The sequence below is a fragment of the Plecotus auritus genome (genome assembly GCF_963455305.1).
Source record: "Plecotus auritus genome assembly, chromosome: 2".
NCBI classification, from domain to species: Eukaryota; Metazoa; Chordata; class Mammalia; order Chiroptera; family Vespertilionidae; genus Plecotus; species Plecotus auritus.
In genome coordinates, this window is record NC_137771.1 from 140547953 (window position 1) to 140573412 (window position 25460).

General features: G+C 40.1%; 1 protein-coding gene across 2 annotated transcripts in view; it reads right to left on the minus strand.

Moving 5' to 3' along the window:
* PROS1 (protein S) overlaps nt 1–25460 on the minus strand; it is a 117988-nt gene that overhangs the window by 56155 nt on the left and 36373 nt on the right. For both annotated transcript variants that reach the window (XM_080657297.1, XM_080657296.1), the window contains exons 2-3: nt 11632–11789; nt 8905–8929 (exon numbers count right to left, since the gene is read on the minus strand). In XM_080657297.1, coding sequence (XP_080513423.1) covers nt 8905–8929; nt 11632–11789 — 183 coding nt within the window. The remainder of the gene's footprint in view (nt 1–8904; nt 8930–11631; nt 11790–25460) is intronic.

Genomic DNA, 25460 nt, shown 5'->3' on the forward strand with positions numbered 1-25460 from the left:
AACATTTTGTTCTTATTTTCCCTTCCTTTTCTTCCTTCTCTTATTCTATCCTTCGGTCCTTCCATTCTTTCTTTCTCTCATGTTGTGTGTATATCATTAGCATGACCATACATGCCAATTTATCCAGGAGAAAACTATTTATTTGTTTTTACTTGGCATTTTTCTAGTGTAATATTAGACCTAAACAAAATATCAAAATTTGGAGGATAAATTACATGGTTATTCTATATATAACCTTTACCAAGATCATAAAGTTCTCCTATAATTGTAGTTTGCCAAAAGTTTTTTATCATAATTAAGTGTTGAACTTTATCAACTACTTTTTCTGTATGAATTGAGAATTACAATTAATGAATTTTCTATTTATGTGGAGAATTACATTAATGAATTTTCTGATGTTAAACCTCCTTGAATTTCTGGAATAAAATCTACTTTACCATGACGTAATATTTTTAATATACTTTACATTAGATTGGATGTAATTTTACTTAGAATTAGTTCATAAATTAAAAGAAATTATATTTTTATTGTCTTGTGTTGTCCTTATTTGATTTTGGAATCAAGATCCACACCAGTCTTTTAGAATAAACTCACAACACAGATCTTTTTCTATTTTCTGGGACAATTTTAAATGTAGAAGAACTCACCCATATAACATCTGGGTTTGGATTTGGGGGAATACAAAGGAGAAAGCTTTGAATGGGGAGGAGGTTAACTTATTTAGTGCTCATTTATAAAATCAAGTTCTCTATTTCTTCATGTAAAAATACAGATGAATGGAGAAACAAAGATGGCGGCATAGGTAAGCACCTAAACTGCTGCCACGCACAACAATTTCAAAACTACAACTAAAAGACAGGACGGACATCCTGAACCACAGGAAAGCTGGCTGAGTGAAAATTCTACAACTAAAAGGGAAGAGAAAAGCTCACAGAGAATTGGAGGTACGGCAAAGGGTCTTTGTGCGTGCAGAGAGGAAGGGCGGCTGAGAGCCTGGCTGACTTTCTCTGGTGGAAGGGGGAAGGAAGCCCCCGACCGCACTGAACCCCAGTTCTGACTGCACTGAACCCCAGTTCCAGGTGAGCCCCTAGGGACCCACGCTCTTACGGGGGGAATCTGGACTCTCGGGCGGAGACTCAGGAGCCGAGGAAGGCAGAGGTCTGAAGGTGCGCGTGTGCCAGTGCGCACAAAGGCTGCGGAGATTGCCACAGGCTTTCCCTAGTGGAAGGGAGTCAGAGGCTCGTGACTGCACTGAGCCCCAGTTCTGACTGCACTGAACCCTAGTTCCAGGAGAGCCCCTGGGGACCCACGCTCTTGTGGGAAGAATCTGGACTCTCGGGCTGAGACTCGGGAGCCGGGGAAGGCAGAGGTCTGAAGGCGCGCGCGTGCGCGCAAGAGCAAGGCTGACGGGAAGCCAAGACTGTCTGCTCCGCCCTGAGACTCCACCCCATCCAAGCTGAGCACAGAGGCTATTGCAATTTGGCAAGTCTAATCCTATAAGGCTGTCTCCAGCACCGAACTTCTTCCAGCATAGACACAGTTGATCCTTATAGCCAACTGGCCTGGAGGTCAATTCCTCCCAGTGATACAAACAACAATCAAGACTTAACTACAACAAGGCTGTACACACAGTCCACAAAGGGGTGCACCAAGAGTGTCCACCTCAGGTTAACTGGGGAGGCCAACCCACTGGGCCATATAGGAAACCTAGCACACAAATCTATCCTACCAACTCAGGGAAGCAGTGAAAATGTGGCATCAAAGAAACAGATCACAAACAAAAGAAATGGAGGAAAACAAATGACTGGATATAGAATTCAAAACCACGGTTATAAGGCTTTTCAAGAATATCCTAGAAAAGGCCAATAAATATAATGAGACCCTCGAAGATATGAAAAAGGACCAACTAGAAATTAAACATACACTGACTGAAATAAAAAATATTATACAGAGACCCAAAAACAGACTAGAGGAACACAAGAATCAAGTCAAAGAATTGAAATACAAAGAAGCAAAAAACACTCAACCAAAAAAGCAAAAAGAAAAAAAAAATCCAAAAAGTTGAAGATAGTGTAAGAAGACTCTGGGACAACTTCAAGCGTACCAACATCAGAATTATGGGGGTGCCAGAAGAAGAGACAGAGCAAGATACTGAAAACCTATTTGAAGAAATAATGACCGAAAACTTCCCCCACCTGGTGAAAGAAATAGACTTACAAGTCCAGGAAGTGCACAGAACCCCAAACAAAAGGAACCCAAAGAGGACCACACCAAGACACATCATAATTAAAATGCCAAGAGCAAAAGACAAAGAGAGAATATTAAAAGCAGCAAGAGAAAACAGTTAATTACCTACAAGGGAGCACCCATACGACTGTCAGCTGATTTCTCAACAGAAACTATGCAGGCCAGACGGGAGTGGCAAGAAATTTTCAATGTGATGAATAGCAAGAACCTACAACCAAGATTACTCTACCCAGCAAAGCTATCATTCGGAATTGAAGGGCAGATAAAGAGCTTCACAGATAAGAAAAAGCTAAAGGAGTTCATCACCACCAAACCAGTATTATATGAAATGCTGAAAGGTATTCTTAAAGAAGAGGAAGAAGAAAAAAGTAAAGATAAAAATTATGAACAACAAATACATATCTATCAACAAGTGAACCTAAAAATCAAGTGAATTAAAAACCTGAGGAACAGAATAATCTGGTGAATATAATAGAATCAGGGGCATAGAAAGGGAGTGGACTGATAATTCTCAGGGGGAAAGGGGTATGGGGGATTCAGGAAGAGACTGGACAAAAATCATACACCTATGGATGAGGACAGTGGGGGGGAGGTAAGGGCAGAAGGTGGGGTGGGAACCGGGTGGAGGGGAGCTATGGGGGGGAAAAGGAGAAACAATTGTAATAATCTGAATAAAGATTTATTAATAAAAAAAATTAATTTCATTTAATTTAACTAAAAAAATATATATATATATACAGATGATTTATATTTTTCTAGGAATATATCCATTTTATCCAGTCTCTAAATATATTTTGGGATAGCTATTTGTAATATTTTATTTTATGATTATAAATCTCATCTATATTGGGAGTTTTCAGTATTTCCCATTTTTACCCTCCACTTTGTTTTGGCATTCCCTCTTTCTTTTCCCTTGATTCTTCTTACAAGAGGTCAGTCTAACTTATACTTTTCAAGGAAAGATTTATTGTTTTTGTTAATTTCTCTTTTATTTTCCATTTAACTTATTTCTACCACTATTTTTATTATTTCCTTATTTCTTGTTACTCAGGGTTTACTTTCAAAAGTTTTTCTTGATTGGAATGCTTAGATCAGTTTTTTAAGTATTGCAATCTGTCCTCCAACTGCTGCATCAGCAGTCAGCACCCCGATTCCCATGCTAGGTCAAACCAGTCTTCAGTCTACCCATGGGTTTCTCATATTTCTTGTTTTGTTTTAAATTTTTATTTTGTTATTATTAGTGCCTGGAATGCTGTTGTTTCCCTTAAGATGATTTTAAGGGAAGTCAGCAGTCTGGGCTAATTCACCAACTTGGTAAGAACCAGAAATTAAAAATAATTTCTAATATTTATATTTAGGCTCAGAATTTAGCATTCTTCCCAAAAAGTTTCTCTCCCATTAATAGAATATTCCACTCTATCAGGTGATATTTTAAAGGTCAATATATATGGTAGAGTTATTTATTCTATTTTCTAAGGAAAAAAACACAACTTAAAAACCCAGAGCATTGCCCAGCTGCTGTGGTTCAATAGTTGAGCGTCAACCCAGGAACCAAGAGGTCATGTTCCATTCCAGGTCAGGGCACATGCTCGGGTTTGGGGCTCAATCCAGGAGGCAGCCAATCCATGATGTTTCTCTCTCATCAATATTTCTATCTCTCGGTGTCCAGGAGAGATCCAAGATGGCGGCGTAGGTAAACACCTAAACTGCTGCCTCACACAACAATTTCAAAACTACAACTAAAAGACAAAACGTCTATCACCCAGAACCACGGGAAAGCTGGCTGAGTGGAAGTTCTACAACTAGAAGGAAAGAGAAAACAGCATTGAGGGGTGCACAAGCGCTGAAAAGCTGAGGTACGGAGACGCGCGAATCGGGCTGGCGACGGGTGACTGGGAGCACTGCTGTTTTCAACCCGAAGGGAGATAAGCTCCCGATTACTCCGAACTCGTTTCTAGGGAGACGCGGGGGACCCAAACTCCTATGGGGAGAAGCTTGACTGTCTGCCGTGGGGTCGGAAAGTGAGGGAGGCTTGCTTGCAGGGCTGCGAGCAGGAACAATTGTTTATTGTGCTGGGGCACGGGACGCGGGGACAAGGTCGGAGACGCAGAGCCGCAGAGCCGGCTTACTGGCAGCCATAGCTGTTTGCCATGCCCTAGCCTAGTCACACCCTAGCCTAGTCAAGCCCTGAGACCCCGCCCTGCACAATCTACAAACCCACCCAAGCTCCAAGCAGCGGCTTTAGCATATGAATGGCCTGCCCTATCGCAGCTTAACCTAGCATACTTGCAGCCCGGGTCAGACAGCTCCAAAACCTCCAAACCCCAAGCAAAGAGAAGAAAACTGTAGTTCTTGCTGTAGCTCCTGCTGGGTGACCTCAGACTGTAGCTGACCTGCACCCCATTGGAGATCCAGAAGCCAGTGTACCTAGTGGTCAGTGTGAGACACCAGATTTCAAGTCCTCACATCCATAAGTGACACATTCAAGAGGCAGACTCAGTGAGCACCAAAGCCCCACTGAAACAAGTCCTGCACCATAAGCGTGTCTCCAGCGCAGCAGTTCTTCCATTATAGACACAGTGGGTCCTCACAGCCAATTGGCCTGGAGGTCAATTCCTCCCAGTGTACCAACAGCAATCAAGGCTTAACTACACCAAGACTTTGCACTCAGCCCACAAAGGGGTGTACCAAAGGCGTCCACCTCAGGTGATTGGGGAGGCTGAGCTATTGGCCCCTATAGGTCACCTACCACACAAAGCCACTCCATCAACACAGGGAAGCAGCCAAAATGCAGAGACAAAGAAACATGTCACGAATGAGAGAAATGGAGGAAAGCAAACTAATGAACGACATAGAGTTCAGAACCACATTTATAAGGTTACTCAAGAATCTTCTAAAAACCGCCGAGAAACTTGATGAGACCTCCGAGGAGCTTAGTGAGACCTTCAAGGACCTTAATGAGAATGCCAAAAAAATGGAAAAGGACCAGTCAGAAATTAAGCATACACTGTCTGAAATAAAGAATATACAGAAACTCAACTGTAGATCAACGTACCCCAAGAATCAAACCAAAGATCTGAAATATGAGGAAACAAAAAACACCCAACCAGAAAAACAAAAAGAAAAAATCCAAAAATATGAAGATAGTGTAAGGAGCCTCTGGGACAACTTTAAGCGTACCAACATCTGAATTTTTGGGGTGCCAGAAGAAGAGAAAGAGCAAAATATTGAAAACCTATTAGAAGAAATAATGACAGAAAACTTTCCCTACCTGGTGAAAGAAATAGACTTACAAGTTCAGGAAGCACACAGAACCCCATACAAGAGGAATCCAAAGAGGACCACACCAAGACACATCATAATTAAAATGCCAAGGGCAAAAGATAAAGAGAGAATCTTGAAAGCAGCAAGAGAAAAATGGTTAGTTACCTACAAGGGAGCACCCATACGACTGTCAGCTGATTTCTCAGCAGAAACTATGCAGGCCAGAAAGGAGTGGCAAGAAATATTCAAAGTGATGAACAGCAAGAACCTACAACCAAGATTACTCTACCCAGCAAAGCTATCATTCAGAGTTGAAGGTCAGATAAAGAGCTTCACAGACAAGAAAAAGCTAAAGGAGTTCATCATCACCAAACCAGGATTACATGAAATGCTGAAGGGTGTTCTTTAAGAAGAGGAAGAAGAAGAAAAAGGTAAAGATAAAAATTATGAACAACAAAATGACATCAAATACATACCTACCAACAAGTGAATCTAAAAATCAAGTGAATAAAAAATCTGAAGAACAGAATGGACTGGTGAATATAATAGAATCAGGGACATAGAAAGGGAGTGGACTGACAATTCTCAAGGGGGAGGGGGTGTGAGGGGTGTGGGAAGAGACTGGACAAAAAGCTTACACCTATGGATGAAGACAGTGGCGGGGGATAAGGGCATGGGGTGGGGTGGGAAATCAGGTGGAGGGGAGCTAGGGGGAAAAAAAGAAGAACACCTGTAATAATCTGAACAATAAAGATTTATTTTAAAAAAATAATAAATAAAAATAATAAAAAAAATATTTCTATCTCCCTCAACTTTCTCTCTCTCTAAAAATTAATTTTTAAAAAAAACTAAAAAATAACCTGAGAAAAAATAAATTTAAAAAAAAAAGAAAGAGAGCATTTCTGTCCAAATTCTATGTTTTCAATGCAGTAATGGGATATATGGATAGACTGAAGTGCTTTCTGAACCCCTGAAACTCCAAATTTAAACACCGTCCAAAAAGTATAGGTTATTAGTGGTCTAATCTCTTGAGTGTTCTTATCTCACTGTAAGGACCTCTATGCATGGGCTGAGGTAATTAGTAAAATTACTGTTAGGATTACCAGGGATAGGATTTTAAAGGTTTTTTATCAAGTAGGAAAATCTGGCCTACAAAATATATAAATCAAATGACAGAAAAGTTTAACTTAGAGCATTTCTTTTCTGTCTTCAACAGTGGAATTAATTACATATGCCTGTGTATAAATAAGGTCCAAAATATGAAATTTAAATAAAAAAATAAACCATAATAATATATTTTATTTCATATATGGGTTATTTAAATGATAATACATTACATTTTTAAAAAGTTTAACACAATAGAAAGTATATCTCCATAAATGTACTTATTTGGTATTCCCAATAGCTCTGAAGTTAAAAAATATAGTGTACATTTAAATATAGAAGAAAAAAAGTTAAATAACTTGCATAACCTAACACAGTAAAAATGTTTTGTTTAGGTCTGGGACTAGAGCCTACATGTTACTTACTTATTTTTTCATTTGATACTTAGCTTTTCCACCATGCTGCAAAATAAGACAGGTGAAGAGAAGAGAAAGTTGGGTTGAGCCAGCAAAGAGGAAGGTTGAGAAAAAAGGAGAATAAAGGAAAAATGTTTTACCTAAGGAGCTCCTCCAAAACACATAATACCCTATTAAATTCTTATTTATCTTTATCAAAATATACTCTGTGATCAAATGTATGTATTTTCTAGAGTTTTAACACCTACAGTTTCAATACACGGACTTAAGAAATAGGAATTAACACTATGTTTTTTAATGCAAGCTTATAACTCTTTAATAGTCAAATATTGTCTGTTTTAATTATAACATAATCAAATGTCTACCTAAAATGAGAAGCTGAAATAGTCTTATTATTCTGTCTTTTCTCCACTTTAACACTGCAAACCTGTGGTTTTTGCTTTAGAAAGTGAGTCATGTATAGCCCTAGCTGGTTTGGCTCAGTGAATAGAGCTTCGGACCACGTACTGAAGGGCACCAGGTTCGATTCTGGTCAAGGGCACATATCTCAGTTGTAGGCTCTATCATGTGTACAGGAGGCAACCAATTGATGTGACTCTCTCACAGTGATGTTTCTCTGTGCCTTTCTCTGCCCCTTCCACGCTCTCTAAAAACCAAAGGAAAAATATCCTCGGGTGAGGATTACCAAAAAAATAAAAATAAAAAAAGCGAGTCAGACCATTGTGGACACTCATAAATGAAAGCATAACTACTTCAAGACTATGAAAAATAGCACTTGGTTCTAAAAGGGTCTTCTACACAGTGGTCTTAGGCTGCTACTTGTTAACTGTCCTGAAGGGAAGATATAAGTACATACCATCATTTCAATATCAGGCTCCCTAAGAAAGGGAGGAAAGAAGAGATATACAGAATCTAAACATGGTCTCTGGAATTTGTGCATGGGTATTCAAAAACAAACAAAAAGTAAAGCCCTAAACTGTAATTAAACCCTCAAATTTCAAGGGAAAAAATAGTGTAATAGAAAGTTATTCACAAAATTATATCAATAAATTTTAAGCTGCATAGTAATTCATGTACTATATCAGAGTACATTTCTACCTTTTTTTTTTCAAGGAAGATTCATTTTTCTTTTTCACAGGGCTCAAAGCTCAAGTTGGCTGGGATGAGAGTGGGATGGGAAAAGGCACCAATGGGGAGAAATCTGAGCCTAAAGGAGGACAAGAGCACACCTTTGTGGGCAGAGAATCCCATCAGAAAGAGGTGAGAAAATTACACCCGGCTTTTATTGCTGAGAAATGCTAACAACTATCCCAAGTAATATTAATACAAATGTTCTCATATTTCCTTAAAGCAAACTGAAAGCTAATTATCTTTAACTGATATTTAGTTGAAATCATCTCATCTGTTTGGGTATGGAAATGACCTCACTCCTAGGAAGTCCAGAATTGTGTACCAAAGCAAAACATGGAGACAGATACTGCAGGAAATGATGAAGTGATGTTGCCAAGAGAGAAGTTGCTAATCATTTTAATAATTATTTATGCCACAGCTCTGGGGAGTATAGAGACATTTTCTTTCATTAAAAGATAACCCATGACCTAAATATAACTTAGTATTAGCCCAATGACTCTATGAGAAAGACAGGAAATTGAAAAAACTAAGAGTCAAAATTCCACATGGTAATTAAAGAACAATTCTAAATTTTTCTACATAACTTAAATAAAAGAACAGCAATATTGCATATAGAATAGAATCTTCCTCCCAAGGCTAATGAAATTGTAATGGATGAAATATACAAGTAGAGGACTAGACTTGATCATATCTAATTCCCTTCCATTTCTAGAATTATGTGAATAAAATCCTTTGAACTTACCTAAATATTTTGGATAAAAATATTCCTAGAAAGAAAGAAAAATAAATACGTTATCTTAGAAAGTTAAATTTCACTATAGAGTTAAAACAATTTTAAAATGTGTTTTTACTTTAAAGATGCAAATATGTGAGGGGAGGAGAGGAGGGGTGTAGGTAATTGTGGAGGAGGGTATAGAGGGGATAAATGGTGAAGGGGAAATTTTTTAAATATATATGTTTTTAAAGATGCAAATAAGTTACAATTGCCATTTCCACATTAAGGTTTTTTTCTATAGCAAAATATACTAGGAGTAGATAACTAATAATGTTAAGCTAATAAAATGCTTAGTCTTAAGGCAATATTGATCTATTAAATTATGCTTCAAAAATTTCTAATCTGAAAACAGGTTCTATTGAAGCTATCAAATGGAATCATATATGTCCCCTTTTTGTAATTCTTTATTTTTCCCATAGAGATTAACCATTTGACACATTTCATGCCATGCCAATTGCACATACCAGATCCAATGATGAATAACACTGACATCATCTGAACTGAATTGGATATTTATCTTTTAGTAGCATGGGTACAAGTAATACCTTACTTATTAATTGGTTATGTACCAAAAGTTTGTCTGTAAATCAGTAATTTGGACTAAGAAATATACTTCACCAGAGAGAGAAAATGTTAAAAATGATTTCTAATGGTAAGGTTCTCAGGCTGGTTCACAAAAGCCTTCTTAAGCCATAATATGTGTAATGTGTAACATTAGAAGCATAAGAACACCCCATGAGAAACCTGTGTTTCTACACAAAAAAGTAATGAAGTGCAAAATATAACTTCATCCAGCACAGAATCAAAAGTCTTCACTGTTTCTTTCTCTCACATATAAACCTACACAACACATCTACTAGTTTATAAGGATAGGATCTCCCATCAAGTATTTCAGTCAGCTGTGTCTTCTACAGAACAGAAGCCAGGAGGATAAGCAACAATGAATGGGTTCAAAGGAGGTTATATGATGGCTGAAAGGAATATATTAGGGGTAATAGGGAGGTAAACAATGGGGTGGAGATTGGGAATGTGAATTAGGGTATTAGGGACATGGACAGCGAGTACATGGGGCAGGATGGAAGTGAGAGGCAGTAACAAATGTTTTTCTTTCCTTTTATTTCTCCCATTTCTTCTTTTGTCTGCCATATCTTTCTTTTGCCAATGAGACCACTGTCAGAATGAGTGGAGGAGAGAAAAAACATTTATGAGTTCCCTTCCCCACTATCTTCCCTTCACTCCATTATGGTCTTTGGCCTCACTCCCCATTTGCTACTCAGATGCTAACATAAATCAACTATTTATGTATGAGTGATACAATACGATATCTCAGCCATGCACGATTGCTTTAAAACATTCTGGCAAACAAAACAAAATTAGAGTGGGCATAGTAGAAAACAGGCAAAACAAGTATGGTAGATTACTGATCATTGTTGAAGTGGAGGGAGGATATATTGGGGTTTATTATATTGTTCTCTGTCCTTTGGTATATATTTTAAATTTCTATAATAAAAATAAAAGTGTATCTATTTCCTAAAAAATAAGAATACTCTGTATATTGTGTGGAATAAAATATTTTCCTCTTGCCAAGTACTTATCCACAAAAGCAACAGAATTGAGAGAAACATTTTGCTTCAATCCCAGAGAGTATTAAAAATGAATCTTTAGGTACCTTGGAAAGAATTCCTTTTGACCTATAAAGGTAGGTGGAGGTAAAAGAATTAAAGAGAACACAACTTATTACTGTCTTGGACAAGTTCTCCAACTATAGAGATGATTCTTCCTCGTTATCTCATGGTCCTAAGAGCCATGGGAGAGGTAAAGGAGGGTCTTTCTATATATGTTCTTCCTCATTTCCTTTTGATTATGTAGTTCATCTCAGAAAAGAAAATATCTGAGGTAACCGTGAAGGTTATCAAACTTGAATTCTTAGAGGCACTATTCATACTGCTACCTGCAAGATATTTTGGAGAATATCCTCGACTGGAAAATAAGAGGACTAAAAATAAGGTCGTATTTCTGCATATTTAGGGATGTTTATGATTAGATTTTTGTAAACTAACTTGGAAAAATTAATACACTAAGATGTAAATTCTAACCCTAGGCATGACTGATGATATAAAATGGCTCAGGAAAGTTCTCAAGGATTTATGGAATAAATTAAAATATACTCAGGAAACACAGTGCTAAGTAAATTCTTCAGTAAGGATTCACTGAGTACCTATTGTATACCAAGCTCTACATTAAAGGCTGGTTAAAAATGCCAGTGGAGAGATTTAATTAAGTATAGTGATAACAATGCAATCACATGTTGGTACCCACACATGTCTGTACATGTGCGCATACAAACACGTACACACATTGTATTTAAGATGTCTTCCCTCCCTACCCCATATTACCAAGTTATGGTTGGAAGAAAGTATTTACAAACCATGAGGTTGATACTATTTGCTGGTAGTATTTAATCCATCTATAATTAAATTATAGATTGGTTAGAGCACATTGCTTTTGGCAATAGTGTCTTCCTTCCTTTAAGGTATTTCCTTCTGAAATACTTCAGTGGTTACATGTGAAATGTGATCTACACACAATCATTTAACGTTACAAAGGAACGCAGAGGAACAGACTCAAGCTGGAACTGTTCTGTCTATAATTGTATGACTAGCTGTGCTAACATTAATTTTCATGAGCTCTTACCGTTTCAGGGTAATTTTCAAAGATCTCCCTGGCTTCTTCTTTATTGCACAGTTCTTCGATGCACTCTCTTTCAAGATTACCCGCTTTGACTTCTTCAAAAGGAGAATTTGCTCTGCGTTTCCTAACCAGAACTTGTGAAGCATGTTGCTTTGACAAAACTGAAAGAAAAAAATAAGTTTACATAAAGAAATATTTCATTTCTCCACCTAAATATATTATTTTTTAAACAATCCTATATAATAAAAGCCTAACATGCTAAGTGTCCGACTGTTCATTCGACCATTCGACCAGTCGCTATGACATGCACTGACCACCAGGGGGAAGACGCTCCAACCAGTAGATTAACTTGCTGCTGGGGTCCAGCTGATCGGGACTGGGTGAGACGAGCTGGACACGCCCTGGAGTCCTCCCGCAGTCTCTCCCCGGCCCCAGTCATGCACCGGTGGGGTCCTTTGTCCTAGCCTGTGCCCTCTCACAATCCAGGATCCCTCTGGAGATGTCGGAGAGCCAGTTTTGGCCCAATCCCTGTAGGACAGACCAAAGGACCCCACTGGTGCACGAATCCGTGCACCAGGCCTCCAGTGATAATTAGAATCATTTTCTGCCTGCGAATTGTATGACATTTAAAATCAGTATGGTTGAACTGAAAAAAAAAGTGCAGATATATAGCACTCTGATAACAACTCAAAGAACAGGTTTTGTGTCCAGCTACAGCACTAACATAATGATCTACACAAATTTTTCACGCTCCTGCTAGATGTCATATATACCAGATGATACTTCTATTTATCTTATAACTACATTGGAAATAGCATCATGCTGAAATGACTATGTCAAAAGTCATAGCTATCCCATCTTGAAAGCTACTTTCTTAATTTTAATGAAAAACTCACATGATCGCTAAAGCAGAAGTATAGTCTAATCAGCCACTTAAAACATATTTAATAGGCTAACACGATTATTCATACAAACAGGAAGATAAAAATTCATGGTAAAAGCAAATCCATACAGAAGACTCTAGAATCCACAGAGACTAATGCTAGCATGCCTTCTATGACCTTCTTCATCCTCTAATGACAGGCATTTCAATCCTATCAGAAATGCTCCCATTTCTTTGCTCCCCTTTACACAGTTGTCTATATTTATAGTCCCCACATCCTGTACTCTCATTCTTTCACACTCACACCAATCAGGCTTTTGTGTGTGACTCTACCATGCTGCTTTTATCAAAGTCATGATACGAACTCTAAAGGTTAATTATCAGTCCTCGTCTTCCATGACCTACAAGTATTATTTGACAGCCTTGATTATTGCTTCGTAGATACAGTATTTAAACCTAACTTACAGGTTATAAGGCAGTTTTCATTATTCTTATATCTCATTGACCAGACCCCTTTTACTGATCTCTCAATATTGGTTATTTGAGGTTTCATGGCTATCTTACCTAATAATAGACAAACATGTAAATTGACCGTACCACCATGCCCACAGCCAATCAGAGTGAGTAAGCAAATTAACCCAACGAAGATGGTGGTTAATTTGCATATGTAGGCGCCCACCAGCCTGGGTCCCAGGAATATCCTCGGCACCCAGGTCACTCCGAGGTAGGCCCCGCGTGGGCCCTGAGCAGCCTGGGAAGGGCCTGAGCCAGGGGGCTCCTGGACAGGGCCAAGCCTATGGGAGCCGAGAGGGCTCCTGCCCAAGCCTAAAGCCTGGGCCAGATTGGAGGGAGCTGGGGGTCCCCTGCCCAGGGGCGGAGCCGGCGATCTGAGGAAGCTGGGGGTCCCCTGCCCAGGCCCAAAGCCTCAGCCAGAGGCTTTGGGCCTGGGCAGAGGCAGAACCGGCGATCGGAGGGAGCCGGGGGGCCCCTACCCAGGCCCAAAGTCTCGGCCAGAGGCTTTCAGCCTGGGCAGGCCTGGGCAGGGGCGGAGCCGGCGATCAGAGGGAGCTGGGGGTCCCCTGCCCAGGCCCCGAGGCTTTAGGCCTGGGCAGGGTGGAGCTGGCGATCAGAGAAAGCTGGGGGTCCCCTGCCTAGGCCTAAAGCTTCGGCCAGAGGCTTTAGGCCTGAGCAGGGCCCAGCCGGCAATTGGTGCGAACTACAGAGGAAACACCTTTTCTGACCGCTTATTGGCTAAGCTCCCTGTACACCGCCACTTGCAGTGTTCTTGGTAACTTGGGTAATAATAATCCAAAAAGGTGATCTAGGGTTTTTCCACCACACTTCTGGAGAAAAAACGAAGGTCTGTTGCTGGAGGGCTAAGAAATGTCATATCCTGCCCTAGCCGGTTTGGCTCAGTGGATAATGCCTAGGCCTGCTGACTGCAGGGCCCGGCTTCGATTCTGATCAAGTGCATGTAGCTAGGTTGCAGGCTCCTCCCTGGCCGGGGCCCAGGTAAGGGCTCATGCAGGAGGCAACCAATCAAAGTGTTCCTCTCACTTTGATGTTTCTCTCTGTCTTGCCCTTTCTCTTCCACATTCTCTAAAAATCAATGGAAACATATCCTCAGGTGAGGATAAAAAAAAAAAAGAAATGTCATATCCTATGAAAAACACATCTTGAAAATGCCTAAAGAAAGTTGTCATTTTTTCATGGTGAAGGGACTGGAATCTGTGTTGATGAAAACACCTTGGTGGCTGCGGTGACTGGCAGTGACTGTAGCAGCAGGATGATGGGGCGGGCGCCTACCCCTGATCAGCCCGGTCGCCTCACACAAAGGGAGGCCAGACTGGGGCTTAGGCCCGCTCCCCATTAGGACATGCCAAGTGCTCCCAGTATGTGAGAGGGGAAGGCTGGGCTGAGGGACAACCCCCACCCCAGTGCACGAATTTCGTGCACCAGGACCCTAGTATCCTAATGATACATTATATCTCTAGCTCAAGCCTCCCTCCTCACTTCAGATCATATGTCTAATTGGCTATAGGACATCTCTTGGACGACCAATAAAAATCTCAAAAATGGCACCATAAAAGTGAACTTTTAATTTCCACACTCCGTCTGACTGCCTCCACTTGACCTCTCAGTTGAGGGTAACTTCTAGAGCTCAGACAAAATATCTTGAAATAATCCTTCATTCCTCCTTCCTCCCTCCCCCACCTCTAATACCAATTCTACATCATCACAAAATCTTCTCAGCTTTCTCTTCAGGACTTATAAAACAGCGCTAGCCAGTTTGGCTCAATGGATAGAGCACTGGCCTGCAAACTGAAGGATCCTGGTTCGATTCTGGTCAAGGGCACATATCTTGGTTGCAGGCTCCTCCCTGGCCTGGGCACTGGTTGGGGTGTGTGCAGGAGGCAACCAATCAATGTGTTTCTCTCACATTGATATTTCTCTCAGTCTTTCCCTCTCTTTTCCACTCTCTCTAAAAATCAATGGAAAAATATCCTGGGGTAAGGATTAAAAATAAGTAAATAAATAAATACTTATAAAGCCTATGATAACTTCTCACCACTTCAACAGTTATTACTGGTATATGTTTTCATTTTAAAACTTCCATAATTAAATTAATAAAACATCTTCTTTAACCAACTATGAGTCAAGATTTAAAAAATCAGGCAACACTATCTGTGGCAGTTGAATATGTGAAAATGATTAGTTTTTACAAAGTTATTTAAAATTATGGGAATTTCTTTAGTTGTCATTTCCAGTTTGAGATATGATTGATATATAACACTGTATTAGTTTTAGGTGTACAATGTTTTATATCATTATATATAATTATATATATGTAATTAATTAATATAATTAAAAATGACTAATGTATTACATTTTCCTATATGGTATTATAACACTTATTTTATTTTTTAAAAATATGTAATGGGATTGATCGACAGAGGGAGAAAAATGGCGGTGGAATAGACAGACATGTTCTGAGCCTTGTCCCGGAGCAGAAAGAAAGAACAGCTGAGGGTCGCACGAGGAGTGTTTGTTGGCAAGTTAAGGGACAGCTAAACTCCAGGAGAAGGTGGGGGACTGCTAGACAGGGTTCCCCTGACCAGGCAGCCCCCACTGCGGCTGGGTCCCCTCCCAGAGCTACGGGCTCAGACGCGGAGACTGAGCCATCCTGAAGGGGAAAGTGGAGCTTATCAGAAGCCTGAAAATCCACAACAGTGGCACCCACGGAACAGCTGCGAGCCCCAGAACAACGCTCCCCAATTGGCACAAACACGCGAATTCAGAGGAGCTCTACACTCCACCACGGAAAGGTCAGATTTCGCCTAGGATAAGGTGAGGTCTCTGGTCCCAGCGCGAGAGAGAAACGCGCATTTTGTGGGAGAGGGAGGACCAGGGAAGTCTGTGCCTAGAAAAATCCTTGGCTGTTGGGGCTGGCGTGAGCCATGTATGTGGAAGGGGGTCCTCAGAGCTGCTAACAGAGGGGATCTCTAAAAAGCAACCCATTTTGATCTGATATGCAGGAACAGCCTAAGAATTTCAAAGGTGTGCCGGCTGCTTAGACTTGCGTGCAGACCCATTACTAGCACACTTGGGCTTTTTCCTCTTCAAATCCTTGCTTCTGATTACTAAGCCCAATATATAGGATCACCCAGTTGGGGACACCCTGGGAGACTGCAGGGGAAAGTTGTTTTTTTAGAACCTGGGGATCGGAGCAGGGAGTGACCATCGGAGAGCCAGCTCTGAGGCAGCCCACTCCCAAAAACCAGTATTGAGTCTGTGGAGGCCAAATAGATCCGGAAGTCAATCCAGAAACACTACCACCCAGGGGCTGAATCACAAATTGACTCTTGCGTAATCAAAAATAAAGGAATACGAGAAATTAAGACACACCACCTGCTTAAAAATCAGGACTGGCTTAAAACACTGAGGAGCAGTGGAACACAGGGAACTGCAATACTGTCCGGAATGAGAAACAGGCATGCCAAACAGAACAATAGAGGAAGTGAATGACCTTCACTACTGCACATTTTATTTTTTATTTTTTTATTTTCACTTTTTGCATCTTTTACTCAAGAAACTAATTTTTTTCCTCCCTTGAGTTTACCTGTTTAATTATTACATTTTTATTTTCAATCAGTATTATTATTACTACTATTTTACCTTTTTTTATTTAAGTATCATTTTATTTTCTCTATTTTACTTTGGGATTAGTGTTCTACATTCCATTTTCATCTTTCCTTTAGCATCGTTTTACTCTATCTCAACTCTATGTTTATGCTATCACTCTCTTCCTAACCTTTCCCCTTCTGGTGCCCTGTTTATCTTACCCCATTACTGCTTTAGATTTTCCCTATTCTTTCTGGTTACCCCTGTTAAAATTTCACCCTACTTATATATCTAATCTCCAATCCCCTGCTCCACATCCATACACACCTCTCTCTTCACTGTCTTAACTATCCAAAAATCGTCTTTCTCTCTGTCCTTTTGTAGTTGTTTGCTTGAATGTTGATTATATCGAATTTTTATGCTTTTTTGTGAGATTGTTTTGCTTATTCTTTTTTTTCTTTGTTCTTTTCTTTGCTTTGTTTTTGTTTGTTTTTTCCTTCTGTTTTCCCTTGCCTCACTTGATATTAGTTGGTGTTGTAGTTTGTATTAATCCCCAGGTACTTGCTGCTGGCATTAGTTGGAATTAGTGGTTGTTCTATTGGAGTTTTCTCCCCATATATATAGTTTGTTCCCCTTTCTCTCTTAGTCTCTTTCTTGTCCCTCTTACTTTTTTTTTCCTTTTCCCAATTTCATTTTGACACCCCCCCTTTTTTTTTCTTTTTTTCTCCTCTTCTTCTTTCTCTCCTATCCCCTAATTTGCCTTTCTCTGGTGATCACCATTATTGAAGGTTATTAATATCGTGAATACATTTCTGTTCAGTGCCTTGTGTGTTGTACCTGGTTGTGTTGTATTTTGTGCCTTTAAATCAACGCAGGAGAGAGAGAACTACAGAACCAGACATCCGAAGAGAGACCATGGGGAGACAAAGAAACAGCCCACATATGAAAGAAAAGCAGGCATCACCAGAAAAGGAAGTAAACGAAATGGAGGCAAGCAACCTTCCAGAGAAAGAATTCAGAGACATGGTCATCAGGTGGCTGAAAAGAATGGAAGACAAATTCGACAATATGAGTAAGAACCAAGAGAAAATTAAGAAAAACAAAGAAGAAATGAAAAATGACATTGCTGCTGTAAAGAACTCAATAGAGAGCATCAAGAGTAGACTAGAAGAAACAGAGGACCACATTAGTGAGCTAGAAGACAAGACGGGAAAAAATACCCAAGTAGAGCAGCTTCTAGAATAAAAATTAAAAAGCAGGAGGAGAGCCTAAGGGAACTTTGGGACAATATGAAACAAAAAAAACATCCGCATAATAGGAGTTCCAGAAGGAAAGGAAACTGAGCAAGGAACAGAAAACCTGTTAGAAGAAATAATGACAGAAAACTTCCCTGATATAGGGAAGAAAAAACCCACACAAATCCAAGAAGCTCACAGAGTCCCAAGCAAAAGGAACCCCAAAAGACCGACGCCAAGGCACATTATAATTAAATTGGCAAACACCAACAACAAAGTAAGAATCTTAAAAGCGGAAAGAGAGAGACAGAAAGTTCCATACAAAGGAACCCCCATTAGACTAGCAACTGATTTCTTAACAGAAACTCATCAGGCCAGAGGAAATGGAATGAAATATACAAAGTCATGCAAAGGAAGGGTCTAAATCCAAGAATACTGTACCCAGCAAGGCTATCAATCAAAATTGAAGGTAAAATCAGGAGCTTCACAGACAAAAAAGGAATAAGGGAATTTATTACCACCAAACCAGCAATGCAAGAAATGCTAAAGGATCTTCTGTAAAAAAAAAAAAAAAGAAAGAAAAAAGAAATGGGAAGCGAAGAAGGAACACAGGGGTAAAGAATAAAAATGGTGACAAATAAGTTCCTATCAATAATAAATTGAAATGTAAATGGATTAAATGCCCCAATCAAAAGACATGGGGTAACGGATTGGATAAGAACACACAACCCATATATCTGCTGTCTACAAGAAACCCACCTCAGAAAAAAAGATGCACACAGACTGAGGGTGAAGGGATGGAAAAAGGTTTTTCAGGTGAATAGAAATTTAAAAAAAAGCTGGGGTAGCAATAATTAAATCTGACAAATTAGATCTCAAAGTGAAGGACATAACAAGAGATAAGGAAGCCCACTTCATAATACTAAAGGGAGCAATCCAACAAGAAGAAATAACTCTGGTAAACATATACACACCCAATACAGGAGCACCCAAATACATAAAAAAAAAAACTCCTGGAGGATATCAAGGGAGAGATTGACAGCAATACAATCATAGTAGAAGACTTTAATACCCCACTATCACCATTGGACAAATCCTCTAAACAAAAAATCAGCAAAGAAACATCAATCCTAAATGACTCATTAGACCAGATGGAATTAATTGCCATCTTTAGAACATTTCACCCCAAAGCCACAGAATATACATTCTTCTCAAGTGCACATGAGTCATTTTCAAAGATAGACCATATGTTGGGACATAGGCAAAGTCTCTTCAAATTCAAGAAGATAGAAATCATATCAAGCATCTTCTCAGACCACAGTGGCATAAAACTGGAAATCAACTACAATAAAAACAATCCAAAGAAATCAAACATATGGAGACTAAAGAGCATGCTATTAAACAATGACTGGGTTACCACAGAGATCAAGGAAGAAATAAAAAACATCATGGCAACAAATGACAATGAAAACACAACAATCCAAAATCTATGGGACACAGCGAAAGCAGTCTTGAGAGGGAAGTTCATAGCTCTACAAGCATACTGCAAAAACAAGAAACAATGGTAATAAATTACCTAACCCTACAACTCAAAGACTTAGAAAGAGAGCAACAAGAAAAGCCCAGTGTAAGCAGAAGGAAGGAAATAATAAAGATCAGAGCGGAGGGGAGAAACCAAGATGGCGGCATAGGTAAACACCTAAACTGCTGCCTCGCACAACAATTTCAAAACTACAACTAAAAGACAGAACGGACACCATCCAGAACCGCAGGAAAGCTGACTGAGTGAAAATTCTACAACTAGAAGGAAGGAGAAAAGCTCACAGAGAATTGGAGGTACGGCAAAGGGTCTTTGTGCGCGCAGAGAGGAAGGGCGGCGGAGTGCCTGGCTGGCTTTCTCTGGCGGAAGGGGGAAGGGAGCCCCCGACCGCATTGAACCCCAGTTCTGACTGCACTGAACACCTATTCCGGGCGAGCCCCTGGGGACCCACGCTCTTGTGGGGGGAGTCTGGACTCTCGGGCGGAGACTCGGGAGCCGGGGAAGGCGGAAGACTGAAAGTCCGCTCGCGCCAGTGCGCACAAAGGCTGCGGGAGGCTGCCACAGGCTTTCCCTAGCGGAAGGGAGTGAGAGGCTCCTGACGGCACAAAACCCCAGTTCTGACTAAAGTGAGCCCCAGTTCTGACTGCAGTGAACCCCAGTTCCAGGCGAGCCCCCGGGGACCCACGCTCTTGTGGGGGGAGTCTGGACTCTCGGGCGGAGACTCGGGAGCCGGGGAAGGCGGAAGACTGAAAGTCCGCTCGCGCCAGTGTGCACAAAGGCGGCGGAGGCTGCCACAGGCTTTCCCTAGCAGAAGGGAGTCAGAGGCTCCTGACGGCACTGAACACCAGTTCTGACTGAAGTGAGCCCCAGTTCTGACTGCAGTGAACCCCAGTTCCAGGCGAGCCCCCGGAGACCCACGCTCTTGTGGGGGGAGTCTGGACTCTCGGGCGGAGAATCGGGAGCCGGGAAGGCAGAGGACTGAAGGCACACACGTGCTAGCAAGGGCAAGGCTGACGGGAAGCCAAGACTGAGACTCCACCCCATCCAAGCTGAGCACAGAGGCTATTGCAATTTGGCAAGTCTAATCCTATAAGGCTGTCTCCAGCACCGGACTTCTCCCAGCATAGACACAGCTGATCCTTACAGCCAACTGGCCTGGAGGTCAATTCTTCCCAGTGATACCAACAACAATAAAGACTTAATTACAACAAGGCTGTACACACAGTCCACAAAGGGGTGTACCAAGAGTGTCCACCTCAGGTTAACTGGGGAGGCAGACCCACTGGGCCAAATTGGAAACCTAGCACACAAATCTACCAACTCAGGGAAGCAGTGAAAATGCGGCGTCTAAGAATCAGATCACAAACGAAAGAAATGGAGGAAAACAAACGACTGGATATAGAATTCAAAACCACGGTTATAAGGCTTTTTAAGAATATCCTAGAAAAGGCCGATAAATATAACGAGACCCTCGAAGAGATGAAAAAGGACCAACTAGAAATTAAACATACACTGACTGAAATAAAAAATATTATACAGAGACCCAAAAACAGACAAGAGGAACACAAAAATCAAGTCAAAGAATTGAAATACAAAGAAGCAAAAAACACTCAACCGAAAAAGCAAAAAGCAAAAAAAAAAATCCAAAAAGTTGAAGATAATGTAAGAAGACTCTGGGACAACTTCAAGCGTACCAACATCAGAATTATGGGGGTGCCAGAAGAAGAGAGAGAGCAAAATACTGAAAACCTATTTGAAGAAATAATGACCGAAAACTTCCCCCACCTGGTGAAAGAAATAGACTTACAAGTCCAGGAAGCCCACAGAACCCCAAACAAAAGGAATCCAAAGAGGACTACACCAAGACACATCATAATTAAAATGCCAAGAGCAAAAGACAAAGAGAGAATATTAAAAGCAGCAAGAGAAAAACAGTTAGTTACCTACAGGGGAGCACCCATACGACTGTCAGCTGACTTTTCAACGGAAACTATGCAGGCCAGACGGGAGTGGCAAGAAATTTTCAATGTGATGAATAGCAAGAACCTACAACCAAGATTACTCTACCCAGCAAAGCTATCATTCAGAATTGAAGGGCAGATAAAGAGTTTCACAGACAAGAAAAAGCTAAAGGAGTTCATCACCACCAAACCAGTATTATATGAAATGCTGAAAGGTATTCTTAAAGAAGAGGAAGAAGAAAAAAGGAAAGATAAAAATTATGAACAACAAATACATATCTACCAACAAGTGAACCTAAAAATCAAGTGAACTAAAAACCTGAGGAACAGAATAATCTGGTGAATACAATAGAATCAGGGGCATAGAAAGGGAGTGGACTGATAATTCTCAGGGGGAAAGGGGTATGGGGGGGTTCATAAAGAGACTGGACAAAAATCATACACCTATGGATGAGGACAGTGGGGGGTAGGTAAGGGCAGAAGGTGGGGTGGGAAATGGCTGGAGGGGAACTATGGGGGAAAAAAGGAGAAATAATTGTAATAATCTGAATAAAGATTTATTTAAAAAAAAAAAAAAAAAAAAAAAGATCAGAGCGGAGATAAATGACATAGAGACCAAAGAAACAATACAAAAGATCAACAAAATCAAGAGCTGGTTCGTTGAAAGAATAAACAAGATTGATGAACCCTTAGCCAGGCTCACGAAGAAGCAAAGAGAGAGGACCCAAATAAACAAAATCAGAAATGAAAGAGATGAAATAACAACAGATCCCGCCGAAATACAAAGGTTTGTTAAAAAATACTTCGAATAACTCTATTCCAACAAACTGGACAACCTGGAGGAAATGGACATATTCCTAGAAAAATATAACCTTCCAAAACTCAATCAGGAAGAATCTAAACATCTCAATATTCCAGTAACTATGGAAGAAATTGAAGCAGTCATCAAAAAGCTTCCAGCAAACAAAAACCTGGGGCCAGACGGCTTCACAAGGGGAGTTTTACCAAACATTCATGGAAGAACTAAAATCTATCCTCCTCAGACTATTCCAAAAAAATACAGGAGAAAGGAACACTTCCAAGCTCATTCTATGAAGCCAGCATCACCCTAATACCAAAACCAGATAAAGACAACACAATGAAAGAGAATTACAGGCCAATATCCCTCATGAACATAGATGCCAAAATCCTCAAAAAAATTCTAGCAAATCGAATCCAGAAGTACATCAGAAAGATCATACACCATGACCAAGTAGGATTTATCCCAGGAATGCGAGGATGGTACAATATCCGCAAATCAATAAACGTAATACATCACATAAACAAATTGAGAGATAAAAATCACATAGTCATATCAATTGATATAGAAAAGGCATTTGACAAAATCCAACACCCTTTCTTGATAAAAACTCAAAACAAGGTGGGAATAAAAGGATCATACCTCAACATAATAAAAGCTATATATGATAAACCCACAGCTAACATCATACTCAATGGGCAAAAACTAAAACCATTTCCCCTAAGAACAGGAACAAGACAGGGATGCCCACTCTCATCACTCCCGTTCAACATAGTGCTGGAAGTACTAGCCATTGTGATCAGACAAGAAGAAGAAATAAAAGGCATCCAAATTGGAAAAGAAGAAGTAAAGCTGTCCTTATTTGCAGATGACATGATATTCTACATAAAAAACCCAAAAGAATCCATCAAAAAACTAACAGACTTAATAAATGAATTTGGCAATGTAGCAGGATACAAAATTACTGCCAAGAAGTCTATGGCATTTCTATACACCAATAGTGAACTTACAGAAAGACAGACTAAAAAAGCAATCCCATTTACCATTGCACCAAAAAAATTAAGATACCTAGGAATAAACTTAACCAAGGAGGTAAAAGACCTATATGTGGAAAACTACAGGACACTGTAAAAAGAGATAGAGGAAGATGTAAACAGATGGAAGAAAATACCATGTTCATGGATTGGTAGAATCAACATCATTAAAATGTCCATACTACCCAAAGCAATCTATAAATTCAATGCACTTCCCATTAAAATACCAACAGCATATTTCACAGACCTAGAACGAACATTCAAAAAATTCATCTGGAAGAAAAAAAGACCCCAAATAGCCACAGCAATCCTGAGAAAGAAGAGCAAAGTAGGTGTGATCTCAATACCAGATATCAAGCTGTATTACAAAGCCACTGTTCTCAGAACAGCCTGGTGCTGGCACAAGAACAGACATATAAATCAATGGAATAGAATAGAGAACCCAGAAATTGAACCAAATCACTATGCCCAATTAATATTTGATAAAGGAGGCATGAACATACAATGGAGTCAAGACAGTCTCTTCAACAAATGGTGTTGGGAAAAATGGACAGAGACATGCAAAAAAAATGAAACTAGATCACCAACTTTCACCATGCACAAAAATAAACTCAAAATGGATAAAGAACTTAAACATAAGATGGGAAACCATAAAAATACTAGAGGAATCCACAGGCATCAAAATCTCAGACATATGCCAAAGGAACTTCTTCACTGATACTGCTCCAAGGGCAATGGAAACTAAAGAGAAAATAAACAAATGGGACTACATCAAAATAAAAAGCTTTTGCACAGCAAAGGAAACCATCAATAAAACAACAAGAAAGCCCACTGTATGGGAGAACATATTTGCCAATGATATCAATGATAAGGGTTTAATCTCCAACATTTACAGAGAACTCAAACAACTTAACAAAAAGAAGATCAACAACCCAATCAAAAAAATGGGCAACTGATCTAAATAGACACTTTTTGAAAGAAGACAGAAGGAAGGCCAAGAGACATATGAAAACCTGCTCAAAGTCACTAATCATCAGAGAGATGCAAATCAAAACAACAATGCGGTACCATCTTACTCCTGTCAGAATAGCTATCATCAACAAATCAACAAATGACAAGTGCTGGCGAGGATGTGGAGAAAAAGGAACCCTCGTGCACTGCTGGTGGGAATGCAGACTGGTGAAGCCACTGTGGAGAACAGTATGGAGTTTCCTCAAAAAACTAAAAATGGAACTCCCATTTGATACAGCAATCCCACTTCTAGGAATATATCCCAAGAAACTAGGAACATGAATCAGAAAGGATATATGCACCCCTATGTTCATAGCAGCACAATTCACCATAGCTAAGAGTTGGAAACAGCCTAAATGCCCATCAGCAGATGAGTGGATTAAAAAACTGGTACATCTACACAATGGAATACTACGCTGCGGTAAGAAAGAAGGAGTTCCTACCATTTGGAACAACATGGATGGAGATGGAGAGCATTATGCTAAGTGAAATAAGCCAGGCAGAGAAAGATAAATATCACATGATCTCACTCATTTGTGGAATATAATGAACGGCTTAGACTGATGAACAAGAACAGATCCAGAGACTGAGAAATGTCGATCAGAACCTCAAACCTCAGGGAAGGAGGGGTTCGATGGGAGTAAGGGGGAGAGATCAACCAAGGGATTTGTATGGATGCAGACAACAGGGGGGTGGAGCATGAGTGGGGAGTGAGGGGTAACGGGTGAATAAGGACACATATGTAAAAAAAATTAATAAAAATAATTTTAAAAAGAATAAAAAATTAAAAATAGAAAAGAAATTGTGAGGTAACCAGAACCCCAAGAACGCCTGAGAATGTCTTCCTTGCCATGCTAGCAGTCATCAGCTGTACGGTAATATTACCTGGGGGAAATGGGTAAGTATTTTGGACTTATGTTCCTGACCCTTCATGGGTATGAGCCCTTACATGGGCTGATCCCCCGCCTAATGTAGTCACCAATAATACCAAACACCTTGGTCATCCAGGAGGACCATGGGTGGGGCTAGGAAGTATAATTACACAGGGGTCGCCACCCAGCTTCCCTTTTGTATGACACAAAGTCAAACCACTGCTCCTTTGTGTATAAAATTAAAGAGAGGTTTCTGGCTTGGGTGGACACCAAAGGAAGGGGCTTTCACTACTTGCTCCTGGGAGAGGTACAAAAAATGTAACTAAGAACTTGTCTATAATAAAAAGAAATTGACAACCAGTTTGAAATGGAATT